The sequence below is a fragment of the Mesoplodon densirostris genome, chromosome 19, assembly GCF_025265405.1.
Source record: "Mesoplodon densirostris isolate mMesDen1 chromosome 19, mMesDen1 primary haplotype, whole genome shotgun sequence".
Lineage (NCBI taxonomy): Eukaryota > Metazoa > Chordata > Mammalia > Artiodactyla > Ziphiidae > Mesoplodon > Mesoplodon densirostris.
In genome coordinates, this window is record NC_082679.1 from 60,896,672 (window position 1) to 60,917,594 (window position 20,923).

General features: G+C 43.6%; 1 protein-coding gene across 2 annotated transcripts in view; it reads left to right on the top strand.

Moving 5' to 3' along the window:
- Positions 1-20,923, top strand: part of CDH13 (cadherin 13) — a 1,057,374-nt gene that overhangs the window by 672,481 nt on the left and 363,970 nt on the right. For both annotated transcript variants that reach the window (XM_060083564.1, XM_060083563.1), the window contains exon 6: positions 971-1,115. In XM_060083564.1, the coding sequence (XP_059939547.1) occupies positions 971-1,115 (145 nt within the window). The remainder of the gene's footprint in view (positions 1-970; positions 1,116-20,923) is intronic.

The window sequence follows — 20,923 nt, forward strand, 5'->3', positions numbered from 1 at the left end:
TTATCCCTAATAATGAGTGTTTTATGAACCCATTTTACAGATGATAAAACTGAGAGATTAAGTGTATGAGTTGAGGTCACATGACTAGTGAGAAGTTGTGCTGGGATTCCAATTACAGAGACCATTTCCCAAGGATTCCAGCTACAGAGACCTTTTCTGACAGGAATGCTCAACAGGGTCCCAATGCAGGGACCACCACTGATATCCAAGAAGTGTCACTCTGGCCCCTGAGTTAAATCAAGGAAGTATCAGGCACAGAAATGAGAGCATAAAGTCTGCATGGTTCACTGGAAAAGCCACGACATAATTCCTTGTTACCATGCAACAGTAAAGCTGGGTTTTCTATGCTATTTTCTTCAGCCTTGAGATCTGAAGGTAGTTCCATATGGAATTGTGAAATCCCTGCTAGATTATAAAGGCCTGGTGGGCAGGAGTCCCAAGGTCTCATTCAGGACCCCTGCAAGCGCCTTCCTTGCCTCAGGAAGGTTCTCTATAAATACTTACTGCCCTGAATTTCTCCCCAATATTACCATAAACACTTCCGGTTATTTCTTAATATACTCTGTTCATAACTGCTTAGTCAGTTCTTTTTATTAGCATAACATTCCATTTAAGCATAATGATGTTGGAAAAACAGAAACAATGTAAGCATATTTTCTCAGCTGTGACTGATTGCTGGTGTTTAGTGTTTCCTTTTTTTTTTTTTTTTTTTGGACTTCCTTTGCAGATTTGATGAATTAATTGTAAATTTCCCAAGTGGGACTTAACATGAACTGATCTTTGTCTTTTATTCTGTAATGTTTAGTTTCTATTCTAGTCCTGGTGATTATCCATTGAGACCAACGTTTGAATATTGCCAAGGGCTCATAAAATTGCTGATATAACCTCCTTTCTTTCTCCAGAGAACCCGACTTCAATTTTCATAATGAATGAATGCCTTCTTTCTCCCCCAATCTCTTTCCTCCAATAGCTACTCGTGGAGACCATTGATGTCAACGGTAGAACTCTCGAGGGGCCGGTCCCTCTGGACGTCATCGTGATTGATCAGAATGACAACAGACCCATCTTTCAGGAAGGCCCTTACATCGGCCACGTCATGGAGGGGTCACCTACAGGTATGTTAGGTTGGCTTACCGTTCGCATAATGGCTTGGGAAGCGGCATCCTGTGATCTTTGGGGCTTCTGGAGACTGTTTTATTGCCGCTCTGACTTATTGTTGGTATGCATCAGCACTGACATATTATTTCCCTGGGTAGCAGCAAGAGCTGGAGAGCTGCAACTCAGAACATGACTGGCATGTTGCAGACTAGGAAAATGTCTTCCCTTGTGCCCAAAGGTGACCCTTCAAAGGAGGACCAACATATCGGTCTCCCATGTATGGCTGATGTTGGACACCATGTAAATGTCTAGCTCACCCTTCTGAGGGCCCAAGGCTGAGCTTGTGGTATAGTGGAACTCTGAAGAAAATTAAGGTCCCCACTGCAAGCTCCTCAGTTATTTCTCTTCATAAGTGCCTTTTAATAAGAACCATTTGGGGAAAATGGGTAGGCCTTTTTTTTCCCTTTCCTTAGAAGACATGGATAGAGAAAACTTTTCTCTTTGGTCGAAGGGCCAAAAGCAAGCATTTTATTTCTCTCTCTGGCAATACATGTACCTAGTGTTACAGAAATCACTCAAGGTTACTATGGAACTTCTGGTATCTTTTCCCCATGTTTAACCTTTCTATCACAGAAGGTTTTAGAATTGAGAGCTCCCTTTTCTGGCCCATAGCTACTAATTAAAGCATTCCATGACCAGCAGCAGAGGTCACTCCTGAGTATAATGCTTGAGAAAGTGAAGAGCAAAGTAGAAAAATCCCTATTTTAAGGCTGGACTTTGATTTTAAGCTTTCAAATACATTTGAGTGAAAAGATGCCACATGAAGAGTGTCAGTGTTGCTGTGTCTGGATTACGCCAAACAACTGCTGTAAGCAAAAGAGTCACTCCTCGCCGATGGGAGGTGGAAGCTAAGGGGCTGCTTTAGCTGGTTCTTTTTCCCCCTTTATTGAATGGACGGGATGTATCAATAGCTTGTAGATACTGGAGGCTCCGGAAGCATTGTCATGGAAACCTGCCTAGACTACCAGGTGAATAACTGTATGCAAGGTGCCTAAAAGCTCCCTTCAGCTTTGAGGAGCTGGGCCTCTGTGCACTTCATCAGTTAGATCCCCAGGGGCAGAAGCACCCTCTCCCTTCCGGGATTTGAATGCATTCTGTAAAAAGGAGAGGGCCTTAGGGGCAGCGTCCTGGAGAGATGGACAGCGGGCAGGTGAAGGTGGGTCAGGTCACTTCAGGGCAGACCTTCCCCGTGGCACCGCTCAGTGGGCTGCTTTTGATGCAGAGTTGGCTTCTGGTGAGACACACCCTAGAATTGGGTTGGATGCTTATGGAAATCTTCTTAAACAAGCTGATGTGCAGAACAAGTTACGAGAACCGATAGGGAAAGCTGTTAAAGAGACTGGAGTTTGAGCAGAGCAGAAAAATGATTCCCAGTTTCCATCTGTGGTACCTGGGCCCTGAATGTGAGTGACCGGAACTCGAGATGGTCAGGAAGAGTGTTCTAAATGTAAATGACAGTGGTTACATCCGAGTCAGCTGTGAGCATGTATATGTCTTTGTATATTATGTGTGTATATGATTAGACGATGTCCAGTTTTTCTCCCACTGTGCCCTTCTTTAAAGCTTGAGAAAGAAATTTCAAATTTTATTGCTTTGTATACATATCGTATTTTCAAAGAAAAAGGGAATCTTTTATGCGTGTTGAATTTCTTAAAAGCACAAAGCAGTTCAGTTAGGGTGGACACATACCCAGCAAAACATAAATCACCTCAAACTTCTATTTATGATTGGTATTATCCTATAAAAATACATAAAGACTTGTATATCTGTATGGAGTAGTTTCTTCCAGCTATGCAGAATTTGGCCTGAGTCATTGTTTTCTTTCTCAGTACCCTCTGGGTTGGACTATAAAGCAGAAATTGACATGGAGTCAGTCAAATTTGAGGTCAAAAATATGGAAATGTTGTGGAAAAGTTTTAGAGGAAAAAACACTTAGATTACTTAGCACCCTGTGGGAGAGCTCAGGCAGATGGCCCCCAAAGCGTCTGCGAGGACAGTGGGGAGCTGGGAAAGAAGGTGGGACCCATTTTCCAGTCCCCTCCCAACCTAAGCCACTTGTAAGTCATAACAACAAGCTCTGACAGGCTAGAGAAATGATCGCCTCTTCTGTTTCCACAATGGCCTTCTCGTTTGTGGCTTATGGAATCCTACGTGTTGTAGACCTTGTATCACATCCATTTCACAGAGGGGGATGCTGACCCCAGAAAGAGTTCGTTGACTTTGCCCAGTTCACACAAATGACTGATGGGGGACAGTGTTCAGGACTCAACCTTCAGCGTCAACCTTCAAATCATGTGCTCTTTGAACTGACCCACAAACTTCGTGGTGAAAATAGCCATTGAATGATCCCGACATTTAGGTGGGCACTTGTTGTGTGCTGACAGCTTTCTATCACTGTATCATTTCCTCCACTCTGCCCTGAGGGCTGGGCACCTCTCTTCCCATGATACAGATGAGAAGACTGAACCTCAAAGGGGTCTGGGAACTTGCCTGATGTCCCTCAGCTGGTAGACAAGCTAGAATCAGGGTCCGCGTCTGGCCTCAAGGCACAGGCTCTTTCTTGGGCACCTTCTCTCACATACACTCTTTGCAGGCCCAGACTCTTTGATTTAGCTCCTGAGGTAAAATAACCAGCTCTTCTGACCAAAGAGCCAGGCTCCTTGAGTCACTTTTCATTTAATGTGAGCCGTTGCTCCGTCTCTAGGGTTAAACGATGTTAAACATGGGAGCCCTTTTCATCACTCACATCACTTTCTTCTGCATCCGCATAACCAGAGCCAGCTTCGTGGGGTGGGACCTGCCCAGCCTCACAGGGCCCCAGGCTCTGAAGGGCTCCATGCTTGGTTTAATGCTCTGTTGTCGCCATCTTAAAATTCTTAATAATTGTTCAACAAGGGGCCCTGCATTTTCATTTTGCACTGAACCCCAACAATTATGTAGCTGGTCCTACACATAGCACTGTGGCCTAGAGCTGGGTTTGATGCTCTGCCCGGCTTCTTAACAAGATGAGACTGTGAGCAGGTTACTGAACCTGCTAGAAGCCTCAGTCACCTTGTCTGTAGATGGGGTGGGTGTAGAATAATACCTACCCTAGAAAACTATGCAATGAGTAGATTAGGCAATGTGCTTCACTTAATGCTTGGAATATAATAAGTGTTCAAGAAATGCCACTGTATTGTTAATGCTCCAATTATTCTTACTATTCTGGCGGCCTATCCTTTAGGGAAGGCAAGGCAAAAAGACATGCAGTTTGTGTGAAGGAACATCCATCTCCCAACCAACCAAGCATGATTTTCATGTTGCAGTGTACCCAGATGCCATCAGCACCAGTCCATCATGGAGGAAGGTCACCCATATTTATCTGTATGTGCAGACAGGAGGCCATTTCTGGCTGGTCAACACTAAACTCCAGGCTATTATTTTGGGGAATCATTACTAGATGAAGGAAGATCAACAGAAAATAATAGTTTTTGAACTTTGCAGATTATGGACTGTTCCTTTTGTGGAGTTGCAAGGCATTGATTTATGGGACCCACGCCCAGGCCCTGGCTGTTCCTCAAAGAAAACCAGAGCTCCGTGTGAGTGTGATGTTTTCTGAATGCCCAATGCATTCTGAGACCTCACGAGTAGGGGGTAGGTAGAGGCTGGGACCCTTGACGTTTCTGGAGGACACACACACCAGGGCCCTGCAGTGCCTGCTGGCACCAGCTCCCCAGTGTTTTTTTGCCACTGGTGGTCCTCTGGGCACCATTGAGAAGGGCTATCCATGAGGAATGGTGTGCCGGGCTTCCAGAAACAGACCCTAATATGAGGACTGAGGGCGGGTGGTTTACCTGCCAGGTACAGGATCATGAGTGGGGAGAGCTGCAGGAAAGGGAAGCAGGCCAATTTCAGGTGCCGCGTTAAGCCAGCTACCAGCGCAGGCAGTTCTGAGCTTGATCCCTTAGGGAGAGAGGGCTCTGGGAAATGACGTAAAACACACACGTTGGAGTTAGCCCAGCTCAGGATCCAGGGAGCTGGGCTATCCATCCCACAAGCCCGGCAGACATCCATTAAGAGCTCTCCCCAGAGGGACTTTAATTAATCCCAGACCCTTTCGGTCAGCTGGGACCACAAGCAGGGTTTCAGCAAGCTGGGTTCCAGAAGCTCAGGGGCAACCTTCCAACAAGATACAGGAGCTGACTTTTGCTTCCATGCTGTTGCTTCCATGCTGTTGGCCACCCTGCCTGTCAGCAGGGGCAGCTGGGAGAAGGGAGCCCACCACCCAGACAGGTGGGGCAGCTTGAGATACATCAGGGGAGGGAGATAATGGGGAAAATATCCTAGTCCTCAAACTACATAACTGAGAAAGATGAATGTAACGTTGACCTTTCTCTTTAGAGAGAAGACAGGACCACAGGACCTAGAGGTGTGTGTTCTGAGTCCTGAGAGATACCCACTGCTTAGTTGTGTGCTGACACTTCCTGAGGCTATTGAATAGACAGAGGCAGGGATTAGCAGCTAAATCCTCATCTTCTAACTTCTGAGAGCCCGAGGACCCGTACCCTCTCTTGCTCCCTTTATTTTTTTTTTCCATGCAGTAATTTTACTGAGCATCTACTCTGTACCAGCAGTATTCTGAGCTCTGAGGGTCCAGCTGTGGACCTGCCAGATGCTGCTCATTTTCTCCTGGTCTGCAGAGCCAAGCAGGGAGACAAGCAACAGATAAATCAGAACTGAAATTGGTGGGCAAGGCAATGTAGCCATAGGGACCCCTCATCCTAGGAGGGAGGGAAGCCAGCCTCCCTGAAGAGGTGATATGAGGAGAGCAGGGGGCTTTGTCTTTTATTTTATCTCTGGGATCCACCTGAGTTTCTGTTCTTCAAGTCTCAGTTACTTTAATTTTTAAACAAGTCCTACCATGGCAGACATGAGGGAAGCAGCCGATCAAGTGGTCTTTGGGACAAATGGCTGTCCCAGGAGCTCAGCTTTGCTCAGCAGTTGATGTTTTCTAAAACAGCTTGAGCCAAATAAAGATGGCTTTGATATTTGAGGTTGGTATTTGAGACCTAGCTTAGCATGAATTCTCAGTTTGTTGGTATGACCTGGTGGTAGAGTCCTTTTTCTGGTCACCTGTTTACTTGTTGCAGTAATTGCATGTGGCCTTTTGGTCCACCAGCTCTCTGGTTTTCCTCTGCTGGTATTTAGACTTTCACATCAAAGGTTCTTCCATTCTCAGCTATTCCAGCAAGTCCTGTGAGCTTCTGGAATAGTGGGCACGGGGCTATTTTTTTCTTAAGTAGATAAATTTCTTTGAAAAATGAGACTCCACTTTCTTCCCCAGCTTTTGTAAAGTAAAATTACCCTCCAGTCTCACCATCCGGAGGGGACCACAGTTACCACCTCAGGGAGCATGGTTCTAGGGCTCTCCCTGGGCACCTCCACACACAGGGATGCACACACACAGTTTCATAGAAATGGAGCTCTGCGTGCTCTTCTCTAGCTCACTTTCTTCGCCCTGCAGTGTCCTATGGACGTTTCTGTAAATCAGTAAATATCAAGCGACACATCACTGTTTTAAGCAGCTGGCGTCGGGATCCACCATCATCTAGTCAGCCAATCCCCTGTTGACTTAAGTTGTTTTCACTTTTCCATACTTACAATCAGTTCTACAGGGGAGAACACGTCTCTTTCTACTTCTGTGACAATTTCTTTAGGGTAAATACATGCAAGTGGAATTGATAGGATAAAGGATATGCTTATTACATTTTGATGTATATTGGAGTGACACTTCTAATCAGAGGATTATATTTGTATCTTGGCTAAACTCATGCATGAAGATACAATAGTCTTTCCGTTCACATATGAGCATACTGATGGACATTTATTTATATTTCTGGATCATACCCAATATCTCTAAGGCTTGTGGTCACTTCACTAACTGTGTCTGTAGGCTGTGAACGGCCTTGCTCTAAACTTCTCCCCAGATTGCTTGGCCGAGGAAGAGGACTGAAATTGTTGATTCTGACCCCTCTCCTGGAGTCATCATTGGAGTCTTAGCTGAGGGAAGTTGCCTAGGAACAGATGTCATTAACAGGCCTGCAGTGTCATTCAGTTTGAATTATGATGCAAATCACTCCAGTGCAGTTGAACATAAAACAAAATTTATGAAGGAGTTGCATAAGCTAATCAGAGACATCTTCCCAAAAGGAAAATTCCAGAAAATAAAGAGTATCAAAAGTGTTGTTATCTGGACTTTGCTACCTACTCAAGAAACTGAATGTCCACCAAGTTGCTTCTAACCATGTCTGGGGTCCCCAAGTGATGTCTTACAGGGGCTCTAAACCAAGCCTATCAACAGCCTTGTCGTAGCCACTATTATTTTCCCTCCTTTATACCCCAGCCCCTCTCTGATGGACACTATTGTGTATGTTGCTGCTGGCCCACTGGTGCCTTGGAGATACCACAGGGCTTGGTGAGACAGGGGAGGATGTCTAGAGCCCTATATTCTGTTCAAAGGATACCCAACCAGTAAAACTGTGTGTCGCGTCTTAAATGTGGGGAACTTTGAAAACAGCTCTTCTCATTTTTGTTCGTAGCCCTCTCTCCACCTAAATTCATATATGAGTCAGTGGGGCTAGAGACCAATTCAGGACACAAACACCACATTGTTTTTGGATCACTCTTCTCTCTAACCATGAAATCTTTGTTCCTTATGTGTCTGTCTCCCCTCTGCCCATCACCCACCCTTATACTCATCCATGTCAGGTCTTTGAGGCACTGAGGCTAACCCAGTGACCTGGAGAGATATGGCTTCTGTGCTCATGGAGGTTACTTCCTCATAAAAATAAATACTTGATAGCCCTGACCCACTAATTCGCTGGATATATTTTAGTCTCAGGCTGGGAGTCATCCTTCCATCCCTCCCCATTTGGGAGAGAGAAGGATTTATGACATCAACTATGGAAAAATAAAATAAAAATGTATTAATTAACTTAATTAAAATAACAATAGTTTAACGTGAAGGGAAGGTAAAGAGGCATTGGGAGCCTCAGAAGCTTAGTGATGATTCTACAACATTTTGAAAGAATAAATCTGATGGGGATTTCCAGTCAAAATGGAAATGAGGTGACAGTTGAGCAGCTACAAAATAAAAATGAAAACGTCCTTGAGCTGTTACAGCACCGAGCACGGTGGACTGCAGTGCCACTGAAAGCCATCCCTGATGCCTGAGGGTCCACTCTGAACAGCCCAGGAATTCTTAGTGTTATAGATGAATACAGCAGAGTGGCAGGTCCGCAATGGCACTAAACAATTACAATTTTAGGGAAACCCTTATTTCAACTCAATTCCTGATGACACTTCATTCAGCAAAACCGCTTAAAGAAAATTTATTGGGCAGGGTCTATGAGCCAGATAGTGTTCTAGGTGCTGGAGATGCAGCGGTGGCCAAGACCAGTTAGCTCTCCACTCTTAAGGCATTTGCACTGTAGTGGGAAGAGAAAGATAATTAACAATGAATGGAATAAACAAGGTAATTTAAGACCTTTGGATAAAATAGAACAAGGTGATGTGATAGAATGACAATGAGGTCAAGGAAGATCTCTCTAAAGAGGTGACGTTTAAGCTGAGACCAGTGAGAATGCAGGAGCCACGGTGTCAAGAGGCCAAGCAAGGACATTCCAGGCAGAGGGATGAGAAAGTGTGAAGGTCTGAGGCAGGAATGAAGATGGGGGGACAGAGAGGTGGCCATTGTGGTGGGAGGATGTCAGCGAGGAGAAGGGCACCTGGTGAGTTCCAGGGGATAGGCCAGCTGAAGTCAGCAGACTGTGGGCCATGGGCCTAATTGTCCTGCTGCCTGTTTCTTTTTAATAAAGATAATAAAGTTTTATTGGATTACAGCCGTGCTCATTCATCTAAGCATTGACTGTGGCTGTCTTCACATGATGCTCTTAGAGTTGGGTAGTTGGGACAGAGACTCAATGTCCCACAAAGCCAAAAATATATACTACCTAAATATATATGTATTTAAAATTTATAAAATATATATTTATATATAAATACCTAAATATATATATAAACTATCTAAATATATATATATTTTTTTTTTTTACTTTTTTTTTTTTTATTTTACAGATATAATCAGTTATACATATACATATGTTCCCATATCCCCTCCCTTTTGCGTCTCCCTCCCACCCCTCCAGGCGGTCACAAAGAACCGAGCTGATCTCCCTGTGCTATGCGGCTGCTTCCCACTAGCTATCTACCTTACGTTTGGTAGTGTATATATGTCCATGCCGCTCTTTCACTTTGTCACAGCTTACCCTTCCCCCTCCCCATATCCTCAAGTCCATGCTCTAGTAGGTCTGTGTCTTTATTCCTGTCTTACCCCTATGTTCTTCATGACATTTTTTTCTTAAATTCCATATATATGTGTCAGCATACAGTATTTGTCTTTCTCTTTCTGACTTACTTCACTCTGTATGACAGACTCTAGGTCCATCCACCTCATTACAAATAGCTCAATTTCATTTCTTTTTATGGCTGAGTAATATTCCATTGTATATATGTGCCACATCTTCTTTATCCATTCATCCGATGATGGACACTTAGGTTGTTTCCATCTCCGGGCTGTTGTAAATAGGGCTGCTATGAACATTTTGGTACATGTCTCTTTTTGAATTATGGTTTTCTCAGGGTATATGCCCAGTAGTGGGATTGCTGGGTCATATGGTAGTTCTATTTGTAGTTTTTTAAGGAACCTCCATACCGTTCTCCATAGTGGCTGTACCAATTCACATTCCCACCAGCAGTGCAAGAGTGTTCCCTTTTTTCCACACCCTCTCCAGCATTTATTGTTTCTAGATTTTTTGATGATGGCCATTCTGACTGGTGTGAGATGATATCTCATTGTAGTTTTGATTTGCATTTCTCTAATGAGTAAAGATGTTGAGCATCCTTTCATGTGTTTGTTGGCTGTCTGTATATCTTCTGTGGAGAAATGTCTATTTAGGTCTTCTGCCCATTTTTGGATTGGGTTGTTTGTTTTTTTGCTATTGAGCTGCATGAGCTGCTTATAAATTTTGGAGATTAATCCTTTGTCAGTTGCTTCATTTGCAAATATTTTCTCCCATTCTGAGGGTTGTCTTTTCGTCTTGTTTATGGTTTCCTTTGCTGTGCAAAAGCTTTGAAGTTTCATTAGGTCCCATGTGTTTATTTTTGTCTTTATTTCCATTTCTCTAGGAGGTGGGTCAAAAAGGATCTTGCTGTGATTTATGTCACATATATTTTTAATATATGTTAAATATTTAAAATATTAAATATAAATACATAAATATATATATATATTCTTTACCTAGCCCTTTACAGAAAAAGTTTACAGACCCCTGAGTGAGAGCTCTGTAAGTTTTGATTACATTTTGAATTTAGTAGGAATCCCTTGGGTGGTGTTAAGCAGGAGAGTGGTAAAGTCTGATTTTACTGTTAAAATATGACTTGTGCTACTCAGTGGAGAACAGGAGTAGGGCAACCAGGACATGTCAGCACTCCAGGCACGAGAGGACTGTGGCCTGGGCCGGGGTGGGAACAATGGAGATGACTAGAAGAGGTCACGTAAGTTTTTTGCGATGAGCCCATGATGAATGGGGGAATACTGAATATTGACTCATTTTATGGTGCTGGATTATTTTAACCAATGCCATCTATTTGAAATTATGGTAATACTGTAAACCTTAATAGGTTTATAAATTTTCCTCAAGTATGAACTGGATTTTACCTTCGATTTTCTTTCTACCGCATAAGCTTAAGGCCAGGGGACCAGACTGTCTTTTCATCCTCAACTGTCAGCATTTAGCAGAGTTCCAGGCACATGGTAGCCCCTCAATAAATTCCGTTCAATGAACAAGTAGCCCCAAATGGCAGAAAGTATGAATCACAATAAACTTCCCTTTTTATTTGATTTTTAAACAAATGTTGTCTTTATTAGCAATTTATTCCTCTTCTAACAAATATCTCTGGAGTGCGAGTTTGTACCAGATATGCTGATGCTTAGTAAGGATGGGGTCAGGGAGGGATGCATGAAACAGACACGGACCCTGACTCGGAGGAGTTTGCAGGGGAGTGAGGCAGGCAGGTGAAAAACACATCCTGAGCCCGCGACAGTGCTGCTTGGGGAAGGCAGGGGCCGCGGGAGCATCTCACTAGGACCAGGGCAGGGAGGCGGCGCCGGCCCCCCAGGAAAGAAGCCAGGATAACCATCTGCATAATGTTTCTAGTACTGGACGCTGGTCTAGGTTCTATGCCTATACCTTAATGCAGTCCTTACAATGCTTTTACAGTCGAGGAAACAGAAGCTCAGGGAGGTTAGGTTACTTCCCCAAAGTCACACAGTTGGTGGGCGATAAAGCTGGGATTCGAATTCAGCCTAACTCCTGTGCCCTTTCATTTCCTCTTAACTACGGCACCCACTGTCCTTTTACCACTTCACCCATGAAAATGCTAAGATCAATCCAAATCTGCCGCCCTACGGAGCATTTCCTTGTATGCATATGTGTGAGTGTGTATGTATTTGTGTGCGTGTACGTGTATACACACCTGTGTAGGCATGCATGTACGTGTGTGTGTCGCATTTGCCTTCTCAAATAGAGCCAGATCCTCCCCCTAGCGTTAGTCCAGGAGACGCTCAAGAAGAACTCTTCTCCAAGATTCATAAGGCATGCTGGCCATCATCTGTCAAGACAGTCTACAGATGTCAGTTAGAAAGGATTTATAATCAGCAGAAAGCTTGATAAACCAGCTTTTACTGCAGCACTGTTGCACTAAGAATCCTGTCCCTTCTGAGGGCAGAGTCTAGGGCGGCTGCTTCCATCCATTTATACAAATACCTTTGAGTCACTCCACCTTAATATATGAACAGTAGACTAAAAGAAGCCCTGAGTAATTTAGGTATAGAACCACCTCCCTTCTTAAGTAAATTGAAGAGATTCAATATTCTGAGTTCAATGGGAAGAGGGCATATAAAATCCCTTTTAAGTATATGTTCTTATAAAATATAGGTCATGAATTGAGTTTTCCAGTATCAAAGAAAAAAATTTAATAGACTTACAGCTTTCTTGCTTTAATTATGGCTGCATTTTTAAAAATCAATCATAGTCCCCAAAGCTATTTCATTATTCAGAAGCCTGGCTATTTTCAAAGATTTCTTTAAAGTTTGGTTTGGGGAATTTCAGTATTTTCTTGTTCGTTTTTTGGTTTTTTTCACTTCTGTTTAGTGTGCCACAGTTTTTTTCTGCGATGTTCCTGGTTTATAGTGAGCTGCTAACAGGGACACCCGTTCATGGGGAGGGCAGGCCAGGGCTCATGTTTCTGCAGTTGGCCTCTGTATCTTCAGGAAAGGTCACTTTTCAGAATGATGGAGGACCTCATGGTTCTCTTCCCTTGGCCGTCAAAATCGGACACAGTGAGGGGCTTGCCGTCTGTTCCTCTGCTTCTGTTCTCAATTCTGCAACTTCACCCTCTGTCTTGCTGGGCAGGTTCCATGCTCATTGGCTCACACCAAAGTCATAAGCCAGGGTTACACAGGTGATGACTTGAATAGTAACCTAGACATGCAGAATTAAGTTATCTGGTTTTCTGCGTGTAACACATCGTTTGAAAATGGCTGGGTGGATTTCTGCTAGTTTGGAAAAGTAGGTTTGACATGGTTTAATATGAAATGTTGACCCATGCCACTAAGACATAACCCAAGAGACCCATGCTGCTGCTGTCAAAGAAACATGTTCTGTGAATGCAGACATCACAGAAAGAGTAATGGTTCAGCTGAGGATGATTTGCCCTCCTCCCCAGGCACACTGGGTGTCACATTGGGGGAGGGGAGAGTGCAACTGGCACCTAGTGGGTAGAGGCCAGGGCTGCTGCTAAACACCTATAATACACAGGATGGCCCCCACAGCCCAAGGTTATTTGGCTCAAAAATATCAATAGTGCCAAGGTTAAGAAACCCTTCCCTAGATGGAGAAAATGAAGAGTATCGGGTATGAGGCCCAAATCTAAAGTCTGGAGGGGAGATGCTGCAGAGTGTCAGCCCTGATCGGTACCAGTTTGTGGTGAGCTCGGGGATGAGTGATGGCCAGAACCTCCTCCTCTAAGGATGCCCCGTTAGCATGGAGCTCAAGTTACTAGTGAGTGCCTGTGAGGAGGAGCGGGTGCCGGGCCCTGCGCTCCCTGTGGTAAGGGGTTCCTCTGCAGCACCTCACTGACTCACTCCAGGAGTCCTGAGAGGGAGATACAGTGAGCATCTCCATGTCTCCAAAGAGGACATTGAACCTTAAAGTTAGAAACCAATCTTTCCAGGAGAGCAGAGACCTCTTCCCTCAGTATCCGTTCTGGTCTCTTTTAGTAACAGACCCCAACGTACCCCACTACAGTGTCAGTGTGTCCATATAAAAACTCTATTGTCCAGCCTCCCTTGCAGCTAGATGTGGCCATGTGACAAATACCAGCCAGTGAGCTGTAAACAGAGTGTTGTGTTAGATTTCTGGGATGAGTTAGGAGCCAGGTCAGCTGGGGAGAGTGCCCTTTTGTCCTCCTCCTACCACCTATTTCTTATTGCTGTTTGGAATGAGGATATGATGGCTAGAACTCGTGCAGCCACTGTGCTTTGTAAGGTGGCTTTGAGAATGGAAACCATGTCCTAGGGAGGTGTACAAAGATAGAGATTGGATTCTGTTACTTGTGGAATATCATGTTAACCCTGGGCTGCGTCTCCAGAATTATTTTACATAAGACAATAACGGACTTCTGTCTTATTTAACTCACTGTTACATTGGGTTCTCTGTATTTGTTGCCAAACCTAATAACAGCTGACATACGCGGTGTCACTCAACCAGTAAGAATTATAACCCAGACCATTTGACTCCAAACCATGCTTAATGGCTATGCTATGCTGCTCAGGACATTCAGAGCCACTTATGCCTCTGTATGCATTTCATGCCACCAGTTTTTGTATGGTAATCAGAAAACTGAGCCTTTACTGGAACAAAAACGGTCTTTGTCTCCTCTGTTATCTTAGAGTTCTTTCCAGAAAGCATCCTGAAGTCTGTTTGTCATTACATATTTTTATTAGGTTAAAAACATACTTAATGCCTTGTGATGGCAGCTTTCTAGGCATAGAGGTTTTGATTCCCTCCGATCAGTAATTTCAGATCATAGTCCAGTAGTGATTATCTGAAAATACTCCAATAATGCACGTCATCGTGTGGCTGCCATTTATGTCAATGTGCTGACCTCCTGTCCAATCCCAAGGACTAGTGAGGGAGGGGAAAGGTATAGGGAATGTTAAGAGGGCCCTAGAAGGTTCTCAGAGAACATTAATTTTTCCCTTGCCCATGGAGATGCATCGTAAGGACATGCCCGTCAGTCATCAGGAAGATCAGTATGTTCTGACAAGAGCACAGCACGAGGGTTGAGACCGCTGGCTCCTGTGTCCAGAAGACTGGGTTTTCAGTTATGTTTCCACTGCTAATTGCGAGACCTTGAACATGTTGTCTTACCTGCTGAGCTTTGGGTAACTCCTCTGCAAAATGAGGATAACAATAATGCCTCCGAAGGGAAGCTGGGAGGTTCAGTGAGAAAGTGGATGTCAAGCATCGAGCACATTGCCTAACGAAATACTACACGTGCTGGAAGTATATTACTAGCTGCTGACCGATTTTTTTTTAAATGACAATAGATTCAGGAGGGTCATAGCACTGTCACCTCGCATCTTGCAGAGGAGGGAGGAACTCTGCCAACCACCAAAGCCGAATTCCAATCCTGGCTCCTTCTCTTATCAGCTGTGTGAATTTGAGCCTTTAGTTCCTCATTTTGAATTGACGATCATCCGCTGTGGCAGCATTTTGTATGAGTTTGAATTAGACAAATTGAAATGCTGCAATATGGAAATATTAACAAAATCTCATTTGTACACAAATTTAGAAACAATGTGATCTCCCAAATTTGAAGCATTTGCCAAGAATTAAATACTTTTCAAAGTGGCTGGCAGGGTTTAGTATAAACCTTAATGAAATCAGTTCACATCCCATACGATTCACTGATTCACCCATTCAAAGTGTAATATTCAGTGGTTTTTAGTATAGTCACAGAACTGTGCAATTACCACCACAGTCCATTTTAGAACGATTCCACCATCCCTAAAGGAAACCCTGTATTCATTAGAAGTCATTTCCCATTTCCCCCCCAAATTCACCAACCCTACGAAACCACAAATCTACTTTCTGCCTCTATAGATTTGTCTGTTCTGGACATTTCATTTAAATGGAATCACACACTACGTGGGGTGTTGTGACTGGCTGCTTTCATGCAGCATAATGTTTTCAAGGTTCACCTGTGTTGTATGAACCTGGTACCAGTACTTCATTCCTTTTTATTGCTAAAGACAGGGTTCATTTTTAAATAAATACACTCTTGCCATAGTTGATGCTGTTTTAGCTTATAAAAATGAATATGTACCATTCTTTGTAAAGATTAGTCTTGAATTATGTGCATTTTCAATTATTTGAGATATTTGAGAATGTGTCCCTTACATAAGGTATACCTGTGCTCTACTTATTTTGCAGTTTTGTTATAAGAATTAAATGAGATTTTATATATATATAAGTTCTTGCCAGCCCCAGTATATAGTGCCCCCTCAAGAAATGGTCCCTCTCTGTTTGGGGTTGTTTGTTTACAGCACATCTAATTTGTTATCTGCTTTTGCGTTTCCCTCACCCTAAGGAATTCCCATCAATAAAGATTCCAATCAATTAAGTAAAAGAACTACTCATAAGTGTTTTCTAAGGAGATTGCTTACCAGGTATCCAAAAAATTCTTTTTAAAAAAATCCAGTTTCCACTAAAATGTCGAGTTTTTGGAACAATACAATAGTTCAAGTTAGATACCCCTTCGTAAATTTCCACCAATACCCATATATTCGTGAGGTAGTCTAAGACCTTTACTTTTGCCACCCTGAGTACATTTCTATTATGGCATTGTCATTGTCAGGTGTATGAGATTTAGCGAAAGAAAGCTTTTGAAAACAACCACACTACAGTCTTTCCTGACATATTTCAGCAAGATGTGTAAATGAAAGACATTCGGGCATCCTCCATCTTTTACCCCCTCCCTTTGCCCTTGGCAGGTAGGTGCCACATCCAACAGACATCTCTGCTCCTTCACCAAGCCATCATGGCTTGCCTCATGGGGGAGAGACATCAGGACAGGCACTTTCACATTCGTCATTCCACTTCATCCGCCCAGTGATGCTGAGTGTTATTACCTCCATGTTTCAGATGAGGAAACATAAGCTCAGAGATGTTGGCACAGATAATCAGAGGAGAAACTATGTGAGTCTGGCTGTGTCTGACCTCTAATCCCATCTTCCTTCAAGGAGACTACATTTCCTGTCTCAGTGTGGGATAATTACTTCTTAGTATGCCTGCTTATCCTCCACAGTAAGACTTATTTACCCTTATTCATTGGTCTCTGATGTAAGCATTCAGTGTTGTTCCCCAGCCAAGGCTGTGCATCTAAATAAGAAATGTTTATTTTACTGCTTATGGGAGATGCAACAGGCAAGTGACAAAAACCACAGTGCAGTTTTGGCTGAGAGTTTTTCAGACTAAGAAGCTGCTCTACATTGTGACTGTCTACATGGATTTTTCCTTATATCCTGAGACAATCCAGCTGTGTCTGGTCCTAATTGTAACTCAAAGGGTAAGGTCAGGCTACATTACAGAAGGGCAAACACCACCAGAAGAAACAGTTCTAGAGTTAGAAAAACCATAACCAGAGATCTAGCTATTAAATTCATCTAGTAAAATATCAATCAGGAGCACTTTCTGCTGCAGGTAACAAAACAGCAGTTAAAGTGGCTTTAAAATCTCAGGTTGATTTGTCTCCTATTTCCTGAAGCTGAGAGGTGGGTGGCTGCTGCTTGTGCTTCAGTGATCTGACAGTCAGTGTCTCTGTGTGTCTTTGGCCTTCCTCTTGTGGCTGCAAGACTTGTCCCAGCGCTAAACGCCACAGCTATATCTATGTTCCAGGAAGAAGAAAGAGGGGAAAGGTGACAGTGTCTTCGCTTTTCATTAGGAATGCAAAGTCTTTACTATAAGCCCTCAGTGGTGTTTCGTTAACCAATGCCCTGAGCACAGCTGTGTTGTATGATTACCCCTAGTTGCAGGAAGAACAACTTACAAACCAGTATTTTATACATATATATGCGCATGTACATGTATACGTATATGTGTGTGCGCACGCACGCATGCATGTATGGCAGGCTAGAGAGAAGGGAATTAGGAATAGATTTGGAATAGATTTAGGATTAGCCAGTGACCAGTCTCCACACAGTATGCAAAGTTTAAGGGATTTATTTAATTTTTAAAAGGTTAAAATGCAAGAGAAACCATCTTCCAAGATTTTGTTATGAGTTTGAGAATTAGTTGGAGGGTAAGGCATCACTCAAAGGATTTCTTGGTTAAGTAAATGAAGGAAACAAAGTCAAATTGGTTTCTTTACTGCCCAAGTTCTCAGAGGCTTCAAGGTGCTAAGGGTCTTCTCAACCACCAAGATGATGCAGCACTAGAGAATCTGTTACAAACAGGATGTTCTGTGAGCCTGGCGTACAGGAGGTGGTAGACACTTTGGAAAGGCAGCTCTTGGTACTGAACTGCTGGGTCATCATGAGATACCCGAGTAGTTATGCTCCCCTCCAGAGTGGCAGTTAGAGACCCAGGTTGAATATAAGATGGTCTGAGAGCAAGACAATGAACACAGTGAGGGGTGCCAAGTGTCCGGTAGACGTCTGACCTTGGGAATGTCAGGACCAGCAGTGGAAGGAGGGGAGCTTGTGAGTAGCCTGGGCATAGGGACCACATCATTGATACTTCCTGACTCTCAGTCCCTGCACATCCACCCCTCTGGGTTTAGCAAGCTTCCTTCACAGAGCCAAAACTCAAAAAATGAAAACTTTGGGCTTCCCTGGTGGCGCAGTGGTTGAGAGTCCGCCTGCCGATGCAGGGGACACGGGTTCGTGCCCCTATCCCGGAAGATCCCACATGCTGCGGAGCGGCTGGGCCCGCGAGCCATGGCCGCAGAGCCTGTGTGTCCGGAGCCTGTGCTCCGCAACGGGAGAGGCCACAGCAGTGAGAGGCCCGCGTACAGCAAAAAAAAAAAAAAAAAAAAAAACCTTTGCTGAACGAATATAAATGTTATATAAATCTTAACCAAGAATTTTACATTTTCATTGGTTTTGGAGGATCCCCTCACCTCTTCTCATGAAGGCTAACCTTTTGGCCAGGTCCTTGCTAGGAAATTGACCATTGAGGATCCTGAAGGTAGATATCATAACTTCAAATGAAAAATGACAGACACGTTTTCTGCCCATGAATCTAACCAGAATAGTGGTAGATGTGTTTTGGCCTTTCAGGTAGCCTCTCCCTCACTTCCTACTTACCAGTAAGTGCCCAGCTTTGCTATAAGGATAATATGCAGGATCTGGAGCTATGAGTTTAATACACATCACTTCGTTTCAGCCTTACCCCAAAAAATAGATAAAGAATCTTTCATTTACAGATAAGGACCTGGAACTTGGTGGGCAGTCAGCTTACCAGAATCTCACAACTTCCCTCCGTATCTTCCCTCATACCATGCGAACACAGCAGTATAAAATAAAGCATCTAAGTGAAAATATTTATTCCAGGTGGAAGAGGTGAGTTTAAACTCATGGTGGCTTTTACCATTTGGCCCATAGGAAAAATGGGCCAAAACTGCCATTAGCTTGATGACTCGAGGGACCAAAGAAAGTAGAGGGGTAACTTTGGACTTTAGTTTTTGCATGTTTGTATTAGTCAGGGTTCTCCAGAGAAACAGAGCCAGTAGAGATAGATGGATAGATAGGTAGATAGGTAAAATAAGGCATTGGCTCACACATTAAAGGAAGCTTAGAAGTCCCCAAATCCTCGGTCGGCAAGCTGGAGACCCAGGAGAGCCAATAGTGTAGTTCCGGTCCAAACGCCAGCAGGCTTGAGATCCAAGAAGAACCAAAAGTTTCAGTTCAAGTCTAAAGATAGGACAAAAAGAATGTCCCAGCTCAAAGCAGTCAGACAGGAGGAATTTCCTCTTACTCAAATCTTTCTTTTCTATTCAGGTCTTTAACTGATTGAATGATGCCCACCCATTGTGGGGAGGGCAATCTGCTTTACTTAGTCTACTGATTCAAATATTAACCTCATCCAGAAGCATCCTAACAGACATACCCAGAAACAATGTTTGATGAAATGTCTGGGCACCCTGTGGCCCAGTCAAGTTGACATAAAATTCACCATCACAGTGTTGTCAACAGAATTCTGGCCTTCATGATCTCTACCCTCAGGTCTTACCCCTGGGGTTATGTTACCTTACATGGCACAAGAGACTTTGCAATGTAATTAAGGTTACTAATCATCTGGCTTCAACGTAGGGAGATTATCCTGAGTTATCCAGGTAGATCCAAATAATCATATGATCCCTTAAAAGAAGAAAAGCAAGGCAGGAGAGTAAGAGAGATGAAGCAGCAGCATAAGGTTAGAGAGGCAAGGCAGGAATTAGTTCAGGCAGTTTCAGAGCCTGAGAAGGACTCAACCTGTTGTTGGCTGGAAGTTGGAGTTGGGTAGGATGAGAAGCATGAGATGGAAATCCATTCTGCAGATGTCCTGAATAAGCTAGATATTCTCTTGCAAAATGCACAGGGACCCCATGTGTGGGAAGTGACTCTTGCTGTGAGGCCCCTTAGCATACTTGTTTAGGAATATAACCTCCCCTGGCCTGTCTTCCATTCTGGAATTCCTAGGATATCGGAATTGAAGATCAGAATGAGTCATGGAATGACCTTCTCCGGGAGTGCAATGATTGCTAATGTAAGCATAACGATCAACAGAAATACTATAGAATTAAAACTCTAAAACCAGTTTCCCTAAGTAGTTTGTGGTCGTAGCAATAGAATTGATCACCTGCATCACCAGTTTTAATCTTGGCTCTGACAGCTTTTCCAGGATTAGAGTTTGGGAGTGTTTGGAGATTTCCATGATATTGAACAAATATCTGAAAAATGATATTGAACTTGTTTGCTGTTTGTAACCACATCTCAATAAGAAACAGATGGCACACTCAAATTAACACAGTTGTAGGAAGGCCCATTTTACAAAGGCCCTATTTAAAAGGGGAAGTGCAAAGGAGCCAGGAAGAGCAGAGCCGTTATCATCCCTAGCCCTGGGGACTGAGGGAACAGTTACAGAGCTGGAAGGAGAGAGTCGTGTACAGGGGCCACCCTGAGAGGGGCAGAGCCCCTCAGCGTGGGATACAGCCAGCCCAGGGCAACCCAGAAGGGAGGGGTCCAGGGTAGTAAGCACCCTGACCTCACTCAACTCCCACAACTTCTCATCTCCAAACCCCACAGGAAGTCAGAGGGCTTGTGCAGTCCATCCAGGCCACGTGCCAAGGACAGAGAGTACCGTAGGGAATGGAAGATATTCCATACACAATATAAACTTCTTGCACATTCTTGCTGTTATTCCCTAAAGCAAAGACTAGACCCACATGCTTGAATGGAGAAAAGCTTTAGTTCTACCCCTTGGCCTGCAAATTCTGGACTTTTGGAAGAATCAGCAGTGTGCCACACACATATTTAAATATAATTACATTTTACCCAAGGTAGAGGGTTTCTTTGTATCCATTTAATCAGTGTGAATGATAGCCACGTAACCTTTGAGAA